We start from the raw sequence: 17450 nt of genomic DNA on the forward strand, positions 1-17450 counted from the left end.
AGAACATTTGGAGGCATCACAATCCCTGACTTCAAACTCTACTAAAGAGCTACTGTACTGAAAACAGCCTGATGTTGGCATAAAAAGAGACAGGAGGACGAATGGACCTGAATTGAAGATCTGGATATTAATCCACACAACTACAAAGTGATTGTTTTTTGACAAAGAAGCAAAAAAAATATCAAATGGAAAAAAGAAAGCATATTTAACAAATGGTGCTGGCATAACTGGATATCAACATGTAGAAGAATGTTATCTATCACCATGCACAAAATTCAAGTCTAAATGGATCAAGGCCTCAACATAAAGCCAACCACACTGAACCTCCTAAAAGAGAAAGTGGGAAGTACACTTGAATGCATTGGCACAAGACCACTTCTTAAATATAACCCTAGTAGCACAGACGCTGGGAGAAAATATTAATAAATGGGACCTCCTAAAACTGAGAAGCTTCTGTAAAGCAAAGGACACAGTCAGTAAGACAAAACAGTAGCCTACAGAATGGGAAAAGATCTTCACTAACCCCACATCAGACAGAGGTCTGATCTCCAAAATATACATAGAATCAAGAAATTGGTCATCAAAAGAACAAATAATCCAATAAAAATGGAGTACAGACCTAAACAGAGAACTCTCCACAGAGGAGAGTTCTAAAACGGCTTAATGACACTTAAGGAAATGTTCAACATCAGAGAAATGCAAATCAAAACAACTCTGAGATTCCATCTTACACCTGTAAGAATAGCCAAGATCAAAAACGCTAATGCAAACTTATGCTGGAGAGGTTGGGGGTTAAAGAGTTAAACACTCTTCTATTGTTGGTAGAAGTGCAAACTGGTACAGCCCCTTTGGATGTCAGTATGGCAATTTCTCAGAAAATTAGGAAACATCCTACCTCAAGACCAATCAATACCAGTTTTGGGTATGTATCCAAAGGATGCTCAATTGTACCAAAGGACATGTGCTCAACTATGTTCATAGCAGCATTGTTTGTCATAGCAAGAACCTGGAAACAACCTAAATCCCCCTTCACCAAAGAATGAACAATGAAAATGTGGTACATTTATACAATAGAGTACTACACAGCAGAACAAAACAATAATATCTTGAAATTTGCAGGCAAATGGATGGATCTAGGAAACATCATATTGAGTGAGGAAACCCAGACCCGGAAGGTGAAATATCCTATGTACTCAGTCATAAGTGGCTTTTAGACATATAGCAAAGAAAACCAGCCTACAATCCACAGTTCCAGAGAACCTAGACAACAATGAGGACCCTAATAGAGAAATGCATGGATCTAATCTACATGGGAAGTAGAAAAAGACAAGATCTCCTGAGTAAGTTGGGAGCATGGGGACCATGGGAGAGAGTTGCAGGGGTGGGAATAGACAGGGAGGGGAGCAGAGAAAAATGTATAGCTCAATAAAAATCAATAAAAAAAGTACACAGTAGAATAGTACTCAGCTATGAAAAGAGTGAAGGCCGATTATTTGTCACAACAAAGATAGATCAGGAGGGAATCATAAGTAAACTAGGCTGAGAAATTGAAGCATGACCTTAGCTAGTATATTTGTGGAAGCTAACCTGTCTCAGAAATTGAGACTGGGAAAGGTACCAGAAGGTGAGAGAGGGAAGAAAGAAAAGTATGCAAGGGAAAGGTTGCTTAAAGCCCACTAAGTCACAGTTGGATGGGAGAAAGCCGCTGTGGTGCACTGCTGCTGATACAACCATGCCTTTTACATTTCAAAAGACCTGGAAAGGGGATTTTAAACATTCCTACCATAAGAAATCCACAAACGCTTGAGAAGATATATGTTTAACCTTCTACAGACATTACACAATATAGAACACATTGCAATATGTCTAACCATCTACCAGTTACACAATATACAATATATTTCAACACTACAGAGTGCCTCACGATTATTCTGAGGTTTTCGTTTGTAGTTAAAAATAAATTCAAAACTAGCAAAAAACAGGCTTTGAAAACTACCTTCACCCTGGTTAGTAGAAATCACCTGAATCTCCTAAGTTTTTAAATTATTTAATCTGTGCATTGGAGTTCAAAAGAATTAAAAAAATATATATAGTGCAAAGAACAATTGGGGGGGGGATTAGAATACTTAGTTTAGTTACTTTGCAGCTCCTAAGCATTGAATGACAGCTCCCAGCCTTGTCGACTGGCTCACTCCAGCACATAATCTTTTTGATTTTGCAAAATGTCCTCCATCACTTTGAAAGTACAATTTCTGTGTAACTATGAAGAGTGGATTGCTGAGCTTGCAGCTCTGCATAATTTCCATCCCAGTAACCTGTTGCTTAGATCTGGCAAAGCTTCCTTAAGGCAAGTTTCCCTGTGCAGCAGCTGGTCACTTTCAGATCCTCTGGGAGCACAGGAGCCTCTTAGCTGTGCAGCTGGCTATGAGCCAGCTTCCTTAACACATGTAGCTTGCTAGTACGTTTCAAGTCTCAAGAAGCAGAAAGACGATTCGCTTTTGAAAACTTACCTCACCTGGGTGGTGTTCAGTTCAGTTCTGTAGGAAGATTACCATTGGTGGACTTCTGTGAAAGGTAGATGTATGCTGAAACGAGTGAAATGTTTTTAATCATTATTTCACTGGTTAATGTGAATAATCACTGTGGTGGTTTGAATAGGAATCGCCCGCATAAACTCACGTGTTTGAAAACTTGGCCCACAGGAAGTGGCACTATTAGGAGGTGTGGTCTCCTTGGAGGCAGTGTGTTACTGTGGAGGTGGTCTTTGGGGTCTCAGATGTTCAAGCTAGGCCTTCTTCTCCAGCACCATGTCTCCCTGAATGCTGCCATGGTTGCTAGTATTGATGAACATGAACTAAACCTCTGAAACTGTAAGCCAGCAATGGTTAGATGATTTCTTATAAGAGTTGCTGTGGTTATGATGTCTCTACACAGCAATAGAAACCCTAGCTAAGACAATGACCTACACTTTCTTTCCTTCTTTATTTTTTTTTATATCATCCTTCTGTACTGATTTTAAAAAGGATTTGATTCACAAAATATTTTTCATGGTGTTTTAGATTGAATATATTGAGATCAGGGGATTTTTATTTTTCATTTGTTTATCAGTCATGAAGATTTATCTTTTTCAGAAATTCTGGACTAAACTTTTTATTTTCAAGAGAAACATTTCTTTTCAGAATTGAACCCAGGATCCACTGCATGCTAGGCACATTTTCATATATATATATATCATATATGTATATATATTTCATATATACATATACACATATACATGTGCATATATTTCATATATATCATTTTAAGTACACACATATGTGTGTACATTTCTATTTTATATATTTGTACTAATATACATATACTATTTATATACACGTGTATGTGCACACATACATACGTTGATCATATTCACCTCTATTACCCTCTTTTCCACTGTTTTTTCCTGTGAGTCCCCTTTTTCTTTCTGAATTTTCCCCTTCCTTTCTTTAGAAGGCACAAATCTTGAGCCATAGACATTACTTTTTTCCTTTTAAAGATGCATGTCATTACTGTGAAACTAATATTTCCCAGTGTGTGCAATTAAGCAACTAGGTTTTGGTCCCCAGGCTATTTCCATATCTTTTATCTTCTCTTATAGACGAGAAGAGATTCTGAAGATTGTTTTTTTTTTTTAATCTATTGAAAAAAGTCTAGGTACAAGTGGCAGAAAGTCAAATAAATGTCTTTAAATTCATCATGGCGATGGCCTTTTCACTCTGCAGCAAGAGCCAGTGAGGCCTTCTTAGGAACATAAGTCCTAGCAAGATTTATTCTGTCGCTCATTGGCAGTGGACTTGGAAGTGTGAAAAAACTTGTCTTAGGGAAGAATGCAGAGCATTCTCAAAAGAGGCCTGGAGGTTACACTCCCCACATGACTTCTGGAGGCTAAATTTGTCGGCTCTACCTGCCTACCCCCAATCCACACACTGACTGTTCCTCGGTACCTTGGAATTTTCAAACCCCTAACTGAAAATCTTCAGAAGCTCAGAGCAGCTCTGCCAGGTCAGGTGGCTCCTGTTTCAACTCTGTAATTACAATTCCCGAGGAACATATAGACAGGCTTTATTGAAAGAAAAGCACGAAAGACTCTTAAAACAGACGTCAAGCTTCCAGCCTCTAATTTCAGACCTTTCTGAATGGTTTCTGTGACTAATTCCTCTGCCTTCACCTGCGACATCTTCATGTGCAGGTGGGTCCTTCTGGGAGTGATCAAAAGTTTGCCAGGAGAAGCAGAGCTTGTCCCCGTACACAGCAAGCTCCATTAGTCCAGAAGAGCCATAAGAAGTCTCAGTGTCTTTAAATTCAGCATGGAGATGGCCTTTTCACTCTGCGCATGCCTTTAATCCCAGCAGTAGGGAGGCAGCGGCAGGCAGATCTCTGTGAGTTTGAGGCCCGCATGATCTGTAGAATGAGTTCCAGGACAGCTAGTGTAACATGGAGGGTCCTGTTTGTTGTTGGAGTTTTTGTCCCACCTGGTACCCCACAACTGTTTAGCCCCAAAGAAAATCACACATAGGTCTCCATAAATTAAAAAGCTGATTGGCCTATTAGCTCTAGCCTCTCACTGGCTAACTCTCACATCTTGATTAACCCATTTTTTCTGATCTATGTTAGCCATGTGGCTCAGTACCTTTTTCAGTGGGGCAGATCACATCCTGCTGCTTTGGTGGTCTGGGCAGGAATGGGAAGAATCAACTTCCTCCTTCCCAGAATTCTCCTGTTCTCATTGCATCATTTCTACTACTGTCTGATTTCCCACCTATACTTCCTGCCTTAAATAAGCTTCAGCGTTTATTTAAAACATGATTGACAGAATACCGACAATTCCCCCGCACCAAGCTGGGGCTGTTACACAGAAAAACCTTGTTATAAAAAAACAAAACAAACGAAAAAGAAGGTCTCAGTGTCTACAACTTTTCCAGCATCTATGAAGATTCCCTTTCCCCCTCGTATTTTCTGTCGCTCCTCCCCTGCTTTAGTGTGAGAAGTCTTGTCTATCTCCAACCCAAAGGACAGAGAATCACCGGGAACCGCAATTTGTGCTACATTTTGTTCTAGTGAGGATATACTGACCATTAAAGAATGATTAAGACTCTAAAGCCTGATAACAGAACAGTCGAGATTATTAGTTTACTAGACAGTGTTTTTGAGTAACCCGGAGGCAAAGTCTGATAAAAGACTCTTGCAATCACATCCAGTAATTTCCATGTCAGATCTACTGAGCAGGTCTCTTTTTTCTTTGTGGAAGAATTAACCCTCATACCAAAGGTCACATGGTTTTTCAAGGCATGGTTAGTCAGACTTTGTCTGAATTGATCTTAGCAGCTTTCTTCACAGTTGTGTTTACTTCTCCAATCCAGTGTATCTGTTACTTTTAACTGATTCCTATACATTGTATAACACTATTTATTTTCCTAAGGGTCATAATTTATCATCTGCAGGAACAATGGCAGAGGAAAAATGAGAGAAGTAAAATAAGAGTGAGGAAGTGGGTGTGGTGAATACTGGCTGGTTATTTCATTCAACCTGTTAAAGGGCATGGAAGACAGTGTGGTACAGGGATTAACACCCCAAAGGGGTTGCTGTGTCTTCATCTTCAAACTTCCACCTGGCAAAAACCTTTCCTATGAGGATGCTCTGGAAACGCTGGAGCTGCTGGTGTAAGAATCACACTGACAGGGGCATTTCTCTTCCTCCTTAGCCAGGCATGATGTACATTTTACAAGGGCTTTGTGTCTGTCAATGTCTGCTGTCTGAGGCCAGAGTACATGTGCTCATTTGCACATGTTGCTGCCTTTTCTGTGTTTCTGCAGGTAATATCCAATTACAGAGGGCCTGGTTCTCTCTCTTCCCTGCAGTATTGATGATCAAGGTAGAATCACGGAAGCTAAGAGAATTTCAGAGGGTGGAGTAGGAATCAAATACGAATAAAGGCTGATAAGTACGGGAAGAGTTCATCCTTTGCGAGTTTAATTTTCTTATCAGTGTATGGATTCTCTGTTAAGTCCAAGAGGTAATTATTACCTGCGTAAAAAACGAGGCATGTCAAATTAGTGTATAAATAGGTCTAAATAAAAGCAAAATAATATGAAGATTGAAGTGCACTGTAGTCTAATCTGTTTACATATTTTCTTTCAAGAGAATGGTAGAGTTTACTAATTGCTGATTTCATAATTGCTGTTGTGGGTTGGTTTAACTTCCAATATTTACTGAAGTATATCCAAATTACAATGAATATCCACACATTTCATTTTTTTAAAAAGGGTAAAATGCTTTAGAAAAAAATGAACCCAATTAAGATTAATTTTAAATAAAAAGCTGGCATTGTGCGAATATGAACCAGCAGGAGGGATTTTAATTGGAGAAGAGGAATCAGTAACATTCTAATCACTTCACATATTTTTCATATTACTGAGTTCTGCTGGTTAGTTTTCACTGAATGTGGCAAAATGATTGAAAATCAATTTGTGCCATCTTCAAAAGTTTTAAAGAAAAAGTACAATGAAAATTAATTAAGGATTTTTAGGCTCCCTGATCATGTGCTCAATCATGGAGAAACAAAGACTAGAACGAAGTCAGACCAGAAGCTACCATCCTGATGTAGCTAATGTTAAGAGGGACAAAGAGCTTCACCCCACTTAATGTTCAAAAGTTGAAACTGAATTATTTTGAGTCGACTATGCCTGTCACAGGGTGACCTTGTGCAAATTACTAACTGTTCATCATCTGTGAAATGGGCTTCATGGGACCTAACTAAGGACATGATGCAAGGGTTAACTCAGTGTGTCAAGAAGAGTAAATGAGTAATGTCAAACATTAACAATGTTACATTTCCAAGAACACCTGAATCCCAGAATCACTTCTCTTCTCTTCCAAAAGCTCTTAGATCATATAACCTTGTCCTTAATACAATGAAATTAAAAGAGAGACATAAAACTACCTTCTGAAGAAGATCTTTTGTTCTCCCCGGTGATTTATTCCCCCCTCTGGAGATAATGATAACAGTATAACTCTCTAAGAGTTACACACACCATTTAACTTACTACCTCCCTTTCATAAGTGGGTAGTGTCAACAGCTTCAGCTCACACAAAAGGACATGTACCATGGGGCTTAGCAGTTGTCAAAGAAAGAACTCCATGAGGAGAATTTTACCATGCTTGTATTCTTTGGCCAAGGAACCCAAGGCTTTGGAACTTGAGCAAGTGCTCATGATCAGCAATTCCTGAAAGTGCTATGAAGTTGGCAGGAGTATCATGCAAGGTGGCCCTTTAATCTTTCCATGCCCACTAGTACCAGACTTTAGGACTACTGAGAGTATAGTGCACTCTCCATGTATCTGCCTTTAAATAGAAGGCACTAATGCAACTATATCAACTAGGCTTAAATTGTAACACAACACAAAATACACACACACACACAGAGAAAGAGAGAGAGAGAGATTACCTTACAGAGCTTTTTTCCTTAATTCTTCAATAACTGGATTATCTTTTGTTCCCCTTTTTCTTACACCAAAATTAACTTTTGAAATTCTTTACAACTTCAGAGCTGAATCATTAGTAAGTTTTACAAATATTTAGAATGTACTATACCAGAGGGATTATTTCAGTTAAAATCTAACTCTGATTCCAAAGATAAAAGTCTACGTAAAATGTGGGAACATTGACGCTGTTTCTAGGAAATAATAAACCTTTTTGCCAAAAATGTGAGTTTCTACAAATCACAAAATAAAGCGAGAAGAAATTAAGCATCGTAAGTCTATTAGGCAAATTCTCTGTTTGTTCCATTAAGCTCTGTGATGCATGTATGAATTATGCTGGATGTGGAAGTCACTGTATCAAATTGCTGATTTTACTGAGTTAGTAGAGCATAAAAAATGTTTTAAAATATTCCCCCAAAAGATTTAAAAGTCAAATGTTTGCTGAAGAAATGTAAGGAATGGCAGTGACACGGTCTCCTAGTGCCCCTCCCCCTTTCCCATGCCGACGTTTTCCTCCACCAATGAACAATGCAAACGTATTTCATTATTATAAATTTTATTAGAATAATAGAAAATAATACATACAGATAACCATAGGATACACACACAGGAATTTAAAGAGTAAAATGTAGCCTTTTCAATATGAAACAGTGTCTTCATCTCATGGAGATATACTAATAGAAATAACAGGAAACAAGAGAATTGCCATCTTGCAAAAGAAAAGTACAGGAACAAATTCTAGGAGTCATCAGATAATAAAAAGATATAGTTCAGTTACATGTACTATAAAGCACAGGGGTTGGAGAAAGTTTTTCCCCACATTTTGACTGGAAATAACAATGGTCATATGAAATCAACTAGTCATTCAGATTTCTAGGTATGTACAATATATACAAGCCCTACAGAGAAACGGAAAAGAAAATCATTCTCCTTTTTACAGAGTGACCATTTCTTAAATGGAATCTCCAAAGAAAGGGTGGTGCATTAAAATGGTGTCAGCATCTGGCTAATTTTTAGTGTTCCTTGTGAGCTACCTCATCGGTGTCTAATTTTGCTACCTTTGGTAATATGAGCAAATTCCAGCAAAATATGCAATTGGTAGGCAAGAGGTAAAAATTGATTTTGAATGTCTAACACTCAATCTGCTGATTTTCATATTTTTTTTTACATATTGCTGTGAAGTCATGTCTTCCACAGTCTTTTGCAAAACACATATTGAGAGTCTGAGTCATCCATATCAAAGCCTGCAGCATCACCATGTTCTATTACAAATTTAACTTGGGAACGAAAAAGCCTGCCTGACTTGATGAGATAGACAGTGGGATTTCATTAAAAAACCATCTCTGCCATCCAAACAGAGAGAGGGCCCCTTAATGGAATCAGGATTTGGAAATGAAGAATTGTGTGCATCTTGTTTCATATTTGGGTTAAGATACAGGTTGTTCCTTGTTTTCTCTACTGGGTTTTATTTTTAAAGCCTGAAAGCTTATGTTTACATGGGAAGGGAATGAGTCCTTAATTAATTTTATTTTAATTTTGAGACAGGATGAAATGTACTCATTTCCAGGTACCATTTTTTTCATATATACTAAAAGATAATATCACTCAGGTTCAATTTCCATCTTTGAATTACACAGATAATCCCTACTGAGAGCATGCAATGCCAGCCAGCTTCAAAAACATGCCTGGCTTGCAGGTCACTTTAGGAAGTTCATATAAACTTCTGCACAGGAACACTGCACATGGGGGGGAGATCGTGCTTTTCACACCCCCCTCTATGATTTGAACAACTAATTCTTGCTGTAAAAGCATATAGTAGAAATATTATCAGCTCATTTCCTAGGATGAATAACAGATGAGAGGACGAAGTGATTAGGGGAATCTCGCAGACATATAGCAGGTCACTGAAGCCAACGTCACTTGCCCAAGCTCAGAGTGGCATTTTCTAACGATACCCTATGGAGTTACAGGCCACAGGCCACTCCCTTCCAGCATAATAGCTGCCTAAGTGCATTTTTACTCTGATGGGTTCAAACTGGTAATTTTAAAATGATAGGTGATGTTGTAATAATGGGAAAAGAATATTCGGAATAAATGAGGAGTTTTTTAGTACAGAAAAACTGTGTGTTTGTGTGTTTTTGTGTGTGTCTCTGTGTGTGTACTGTATATGTATTATTTATTTCTACATATCATGTGTTCACTGTGTGTTTTTGTGTGTGTATCTTGTGTTTGTATTACCTCACACATAGGCAGCGCTTAAACTCATAGCGCAAGAATATTTATATCAAAAGTTTGCAGTATGTGACTTGCAAATTCCTTTGGTTTACCAAGCAAATATTAAGGCATTTTAGATTCCTCTAAAAGGATTTACTGTTTTTTTATTATATTCATATTTTACCTATAATGGAGTAGAAATTTAAAAACACATAGCTGAAAAAAACATGCATAATCACTGTTTCAGAAAGTACTTTTTTGGGTAACCAATTAAATTTCCAGTAAATACAAAAAACCTATCACCACAAAGCATTTACAATAAAGAACAGCAGGACAGGTATATAACCTGACATAGGGTGTATGTTAGAAATGGCTGATGTAGATCCTCTTGCATCCATACCTGTCAAAGATGATAAACAGCTCGTTAGTTTAGGTAATCAGGACACTGTGCACTGAATGTTTCTGTTCTCTCCAGAATCATGCTGAAATCCTGTCTTCAGCTGTGATAATAGTCATGCTACAGTAGCAAGTAGCCTTGCAGATCTTTGAAACTTTGGACTTCAACCCAAGCTTTCCTCGTAACTCAATCAGAAGCATTAGATTTCCCACTCCTGAGATTTAAATGAACATGTGAAAAGGCCAAAGCAATAGGGCTGTTTTGAGACCCTTTAGGGCAGATCTACCTCCTCCTGGTCAAAAGAATTGACTGTACATTCTATCACTATGGCTGGGCCATTTAATTACCTAGCCAGGAGTCCACTCGCCAAGGAAATCTGAGTCTTCTGAAGTCATATTAAGGGGAGGAATAATTATCCCCTAAATAAGATGATGCACTTTTACTTTCCAGAAGTCCCTTAGTGAAAACACTAGCAGACTCCCTATCAGGGAGCATAATGGAGGCTAGCCATGTGGGCTGCTTACTTTTGAGTCCTAATTATTTATTTTTCTTTTTAAGTTTTCTTTGTCTCATGTTTGGATACTGGCCAATAGCCAAAGCAAACACTCCCAGACTCTCTGGGCTTTGTTACTCATTCTTTGAGGCTTTAGAGCTCCTTTTCATTGCTGTTGTTGTTCTGTTGTGAATCGGCTTAGTGGCCTCCATTGCAAAAGGCGTGACCTTTTCTTCTTCCTCTTCTCCGTCTCCCTCCTCCTGGCAGTTGTCAGACTGGCAGTTTGCCCACCCTGTTGATTTTCTCCTAAACGCTAATAAAATTACACTCAAGTGAGGTATTGAGTCCATTTCTATATTCTTTTGTTAATGAGACTAAGAATTCAAGCAGGGAATCTCAGTTTCCATGGTAAAATTTGAGTATGGAATAATGTGAATATGTTTGTGAACTGTAGGTACTTTAACCTTAAATTTTCTAGCCTCTGAAACCATGAGGAATATGTTTCTGTAGTTTTAAAAGGCCAGATTATGCCATTTTTTTCAAACACTAAAAGTAGTTTGAAACAGGTGGTAGTGGTACACACCTTTAATCCTCGCACTCGGAATGCAGAGACAGACAAATCTTTGAGTTTGAAACCAGCATGGTCTACAAAATGAGTTTCAGGACAGCCAGGGCTACACAGAGAAGCCTGTTTTAACTCCCAGCTGCCAAAAAATAGTAGTTTGACACTTAGAACAAAAGTAATGCCTGCTCTATCAAAATTAAATTATAATACTTTATATATGTATGTATGTATATAATATATATATCCTAGGATCACAATTATTTATTATTCCCCTTTATTGCACATGCTGGCTGCCAAGAGTATCTATAAGAGATCAATATGTCCAAGTTAGTGAATGCCTCTCATCTGTTCATTTCATATACTTAAACTTTAATTGAAATTGGAAAAACAACTTCATCATTGTGAAAATGATTAGACTTGATTACAAAGAAATGGTGAGATAATTTGATAGTTTAATTAAACAAAGATTCATAGGATAGAGGTTTAGAAAATTGTCCCTATGCAGATATAATTTATGGATACTATGAAGTATCATCTCTGTAAATGAATCGATAGAAACTCCATTTCCACAGACCACCCTGTGTAATCATCTGACTGCACAAGGTCAGCAACAAGGCACGGTCATGTGTTCTACACTATTCAGTTGTTATTGAATGAGAAAATGAAATAAAAGGAGGAGGACATGACTATTCCTAAGGTATGGAGAAGACAATTTATTGTAGATATGAGGGAGAAAGCAGGCAGAGGGAAGAATAGTCCCCTAACTAAAATCTCTCTTTGCTTCTTTCTAAAGAAGCACAGTGCTTAGTCATATTATCTGTCCCACTGTCTATATTGTCATTTTTACTCTACATCTCACACTACTGACGAATAAGAAGCACATGACCCATATTTTGAAAGTTAAAACAATGTGGGCTGAAGAGATGAGATGGCTCAGAAATTAAGAGAACTGCTCTTGGAGAGGACCAGACTTCAGTTCACAGCCTCTATGATGGGCAGCTCAAAACCTCACAGCTACCTATAACTCCATCCAGGTGATCTGAATTGCATCCTCTTTTGGCCTACAGAGGCACTTACAGTCACACACATGCACACACACACACATATAAGCACACATGCACACACACACAAGCACACACATACACACACACGCACACACATACCCAAACATACATGCGCATGCACACACACATACACACACATATGCATACACACACACACACAATTTTTATTATCTTTAAAACAAACTTAAAGTACTCATAATAAATGTAAATCGATTTCTTTTTTTGGTCTATTCAACAGACTTTATTGAATTGCACCGATTTTTGGGATAAACTTACCAAGTCTGAAATGATTTTTACAAACTAACTTGCACAGTTAAGTGCGGAATAATTATCTGCCATTTTCTTTGATTGTTGGAGTTGTGTTCTTTAGTCATGATATTTCGACAGAAAATAAAATTTCCCCTCCTTAGCGTCAGTTTCTACATTTTAAAGATTAAAGACTGTAGCTGCGCTCTTTATTGCCCACTACTGCGGACAAGGTTGAGATCCATACATGGAAGGACGGAGCCATCCTATTTGCGTCACTGAGAAGTACAGGGCTTTACAGTACTTCAGTGAAGGCTGGAGAACTCCAGACAGGATTTAAAAGTAAAAATAAAATCTATTTTGCCTTCTCACTGAGAAAATATGTATGCACAAGTCTGTTTCCCTTAACTCAGAAATGGAAATTTCCAGAGTAGAATAAATTTCTTTGGATTTTCAGAAAAAAATGTTAGCGTGAAGCTCCTGGGAAATTAAAAAGCTGTATTTTAAAATCCTGTCTCTCTATCCATTACATATAAACATATTATCATCTTTTAAATGTTAATTTTTTTTCTATTGAAAGACCTAATATTTTGCCTGCAATTAGAAAGGGACAAACGACTGGGAAAAGACAGATTTTTCACTATGGAAACCCAGGATGTCCTTGAACTAACTAGCCATGACTGGTATGGAGCTCAGGATCCTCTGTGTTGGGATTCCCGAGTATGGAAATTATTTGCTTGAGCCGCCACACCAGGCAATATTAAGAAGGTGAAAACCTCTGTGTAGCTTAATGCTACCCTTGAAAAGTGCTTAGCATATTTGGGTTGGGGAAGTGCTTAGGGAATTTGGGCTTGGGAAGTTAATCCTAAGGCAAATGTAAGGAGAACTCCAAATAAGGAGTTCAAATAATAAATGTTGCCAAATATTGTTTAATGCCTTTTCTTCTCCCATGTTTTCCTCCCATCCCTACAGCCCATGTCCCATGCAAACCAAAGGCATGCTGGGGAAAATGGAGAGGCAGCACATCAATCACAGTCATTATAGAGTTCAATGATGCTGATGAAAGTGAAGGAGGGAATGAGTTCAAACAACTTACTGGTTATTCTTGGAATCCTGATCTGCTCACTACTGGTGCCATCCCCTCCATCTGTGGTGGCCTTAACTTCAATAATGTAGTCCTCTTTGACAGGCAGCAAAAGTTCAGCTGAAGTTTTATTTGTGTTCAGTACTTGTACATCATTCTGACTGCTAGTCCTATAGAAAACCTAGGAAATATAAACAAACACACTTTTTATAACGTCAGCTTTTATGTCCTTTCCAAATTTTATTGCTCCAAAATGACTTTATGTCTCTACAACCCTAGAAGATAGAATGAACTACAAGCTAAGTTTTTAGGACTTAAACATGGGTAAATACTGTAGAATCATTATGTTCTCAAAACTGAAGGGGTTGAGTGAATATTGAACGCTTTTCATGGAAAACCTTAGTTAGGTTGGGAATTTATCTGGGTTAGAAACACAGAGAGATTATGGGACATGTGAGAGGAGACCTTTGCTCCAGAGCCTGACTGAAGCCTAGATCTCCAGCCTTGCAGCAAAATTTTTGAACCATTTACGTTTGTTATAAAGGATGACCACATAAGGCTAACATTCTGTTTCTGATAAATAATTTGTATAAAATAACAATAAACCAGACTTAATGCAGATGGTATAACACCTTGGATAGGGCCTCAACATTGTATAGGGCCTCAACCTTGGGTAAAGCTTCATCCTTTTTAGCAGTTATTCTCTGAGAATCTTAAACAAAACTGCTATCTTTGTATAAAGCAAATAGATCCTATTTTCTAGAATTCTTGTGAGCTAGACTTTACCTTACCACTGCAATCCTGTCAGTTGCCTCTCAGGAAGCCCCCAACAATCTCCTTGATGCTTTCCAATAATATTTTTTTATTATTATAAAAAAAGACTGAACATGGCCCTCCCTTGAGGAAATGGTAATCACACTTAGGTATGTCTTACTTTTTGTTAAGAATCCCACACCAATGTTCTAGGGCCTGTCTTATCTTCCTTCTGGGCGCCTTTCATTCTTTTAACTCTAAAGATTAATAAGACTATCTAACATATCATTATTAAACCCAATTATGCTTCATTAGCTGTATAAAACGAAAATCCTTTCTTGGGTTTAAGGATGAATATGGAAATCTGTGCCAACATCTATGGAAATCTGTGCCAACAACATCTATGGAAGTCTAGGGAACTCTTCAGGCTGCTAAGGGTGATAGTAGGAAGCCATACCTCCTACCTCTGCTCTCCCAAAATGCTTATAACAAGGAGAGATAGAACAAACAGAGGCAGGTGGAACATCTCTTTTGTTGAGGGAGGCAGGAAATCATGGGCAACACTTACAGCTGTTTTGAAGATAGTATTTGGTGAGCATTGAAAGTAAATAATACAAGTTATAACCATCATGTTTGAATTCCACATAAGCAAAATCATACCACATGACAATATTTAACAAATCAGATATTTTGAGGAAATGTTTTTTTGAAAAGCTTGATAGTTATGTGAAAATTAGATTTAAAAAGTATCATTAACATTTAAAAATTTTCCTTTCCACTTAGCCTTCCTTGGAGCATGTTTGCACAAGCGAGTAATGTAAAAAGTTTAAATCACAACTGACCTTGTAGCCTGTTACCTGTGATTCATTCTCCATCGCTTTCACTTGCTCCCAATTCAGTACCACTTTAGTGTCTGTAGCATTCCAAACGACATTTCCTGGAGGCTGACTGGGAGCTTGAAATGCAAAAGGAGAAGTTAAACAAAATAATATTTCAGATAAAGCAGACAATTGAATATTCTAGGACGCTCATGGAAGGAGAGGACTCTCCTTGTCAACACATGGAGCAGAGATGGAATGTGGAAAAAAAAAACTAAGGAATTTTAAGATATTTCCTTATCAAAGATTACTGTGCTTAAAAAAGAAAATTGGCCATACCATACCACACCACACCACACCACACCACACCATACCATGCCATACCAAAAAACATGTGGATAGTAGAAGAAAAGCAATTCCTCTATCTAACACTAGGGGGCTGCTTGTTGCTGAGTCAGGCAGGGCAGCCATGGGACTTGTTTTGATCCTTAGAGGAGGCTGAGAGAGATTGCCAAAAGAGCAGATTAAAGTCACAGGAAATGAAGTGTGGATGATTTTTAAGCCAGTCTCCTTATATGATGAGATGGGCAAAACGAGAGGCAATAAAAATAATCAGGATTTCTCAGATTCATTTCCATGAAGCTACAGCTACACACATGAAAAATCGCGGCAGAGAGTCCATATTTTAAAGTCTTCGTTTTCCAAGTTTAAATCATTTTTTTTGAGAAAAATAATGCAAAAGGCTAAACAAGTAAACGAGAACTGCATTCGAAAATCAATGAAACTCTCTGAGTTTTATAGACTTGAATTTACAGTTAGCTTCTTCCAAGACCACAAGATAGGAAAATTACACTGACGAGGGGGAGCTAGTACATGCGGATTTGTATGTATGTGTGGGATGTTTGATGGCATGCTAAGTGTCAGGTTCCCTTTATTTAAAAAAGAACAGAAGGGATACGAAGGATTCCGTTTCTTTTCAATGACAAAGCAGACATAGTACTACTCATTTGTCAACAGCATCACAATTATCTACAATAGTACTGAAATGGTTCACCCTTGTAGATTGAAACATAAGATACTATTTGGATAACTGGATTTGCAATGGGAATATGATCTAAAAGTGTGCCACTCCATATACTTATCTGAACATTATCATTGACTCAAGCCATGAGGGAAATATAGCTAGATTTAAAAATGTCAAAGGCTCTTAGATACATTATGGGATGAATAACCTCACAAGATACTCTTGCCTGCACATTTTTTTTTTTAGTTTATTGTGCCCCTACTAATATATTTGACATAACTTCAAATGTTTTGTACATGTATACTGGCAATGAGTTTAAGTTAGCTAAGACTGAGCTGCAAGACTGTGATAACAAGATCAATGACAGCTACTTAGGTTTGTAATATTAATCCGTGTGTTCTGGTTGCTCTATCCAGATGTAATGAGTGAATTCAGAACATCATCCCAAAGTCTGTTACCTATGTGGCTGACAGCAGTATATGAAAGGGCAGGTTTGATTTGATGCAATTCAGATAACACTTCAGCATGGATTGTTCTATCAACATGTGTGTGCTGACAGGTTATAAGAAGTTCCAGTCATTTGGGATGCATTACCTACCCCAACAGCAGCTTCAGGGAAGAAATGGCTATAACTGGGAGTTTGCCTTCAATGAATCGCAAAACACGTGAGTTAAATGAATTCAGCCTGATAGGAATACTTTTTGAAATGACAAAAAGGAAGGAAGGAAGGAAGGAAGGAAGGAAGGAAGGAAGGAAGGAAGGAAGAAGGAAGGAAGGAAGGAACAAGGAAGGAAGGAAGGGAGGGAGGGAGGGAGGGAGAGAGAGAGACAGAGAGAAACTATGGAAAAGTAAATTAAGGAGTATGGGAGTTTTAATTTTTATTTTTTTACCCTCAATATGATCACTCTTTCTGATTCATTTCACCCTTGTCTGATTTGGTCATTTAAAAAAATTAAAAATGTACATTTTTATTTATGTATATATTTATGTCTATGTGTTTTTATTTTTGACTATATGTGTTGCCGGAGGTCCTTCCGCCCTCCAACCAATAGCTGCTGTGATACCAGCCCATTGGGGCGTGGTCTCTCTCCCTTTAAAAAAGCGGCTATTTCCTCTGCTCGCTCTCTTCACTTCCTGCTCCGCTGGAGACTAGACTCCCTTCCTGGTTGTGCAGATGGCTGTTGTCTGGGACGGTGATCTGTAAGTTTTCCCCTTTAAATAAATAACACCCTATTAATCATAACTCCAAACTGGTGTGGCCTTGTTCGTGACTTA

General features: G+C 38.0%; 1 protein-coding gene across 1 annotated transcript in view; it reads right to left on the reverse strand.

The window, feature by feature from the left end:
- Positions 1 to 8085: 8085 nt before the first annotated feature.
- Positions 8086 to 17450, reverse strand: part of Cntn3 (contactin 3) — a 386288-nt gene continuing 376923 nt past the window's right edge. Inside the window, exons 21-23 of the mRNA XM_050149360.1 lie at positions 15176 to 15288; positions 13593 to 13761; positions 8086 to 10131 (exon numbers count right to left, since the gene is read on the reverse strand). Of these exons, the coding sequence (XP_050005317.1) occupies positions 10031 to 10131; positions 13593 to 13761; positions 15176 to 15288 (383 nt within the window). The 3' untranslated portion in view covers positions 8086 to 10030. The remainder of the gene's footprint in view (positions 10132 to 13592; positions 13762 to 15175; positions 15289 to 17450) is intronic.

Source organism: Alexandromys fortis, unplaced genomic scaffold (genome assembly GCF_014885135.2).
Source record: "Alexandromys fortis isolate MF-2015 unplaced genomic scaffold, M_Fortis_MF-2015_v1.1 scaffold_48, whole genome shotgun sequence".
NCBI lineage: Eukaryota > Metazoa > Chordata > Mammalia > Rodentia > Cricetidae > Alexandromys > Alexandromys fortis.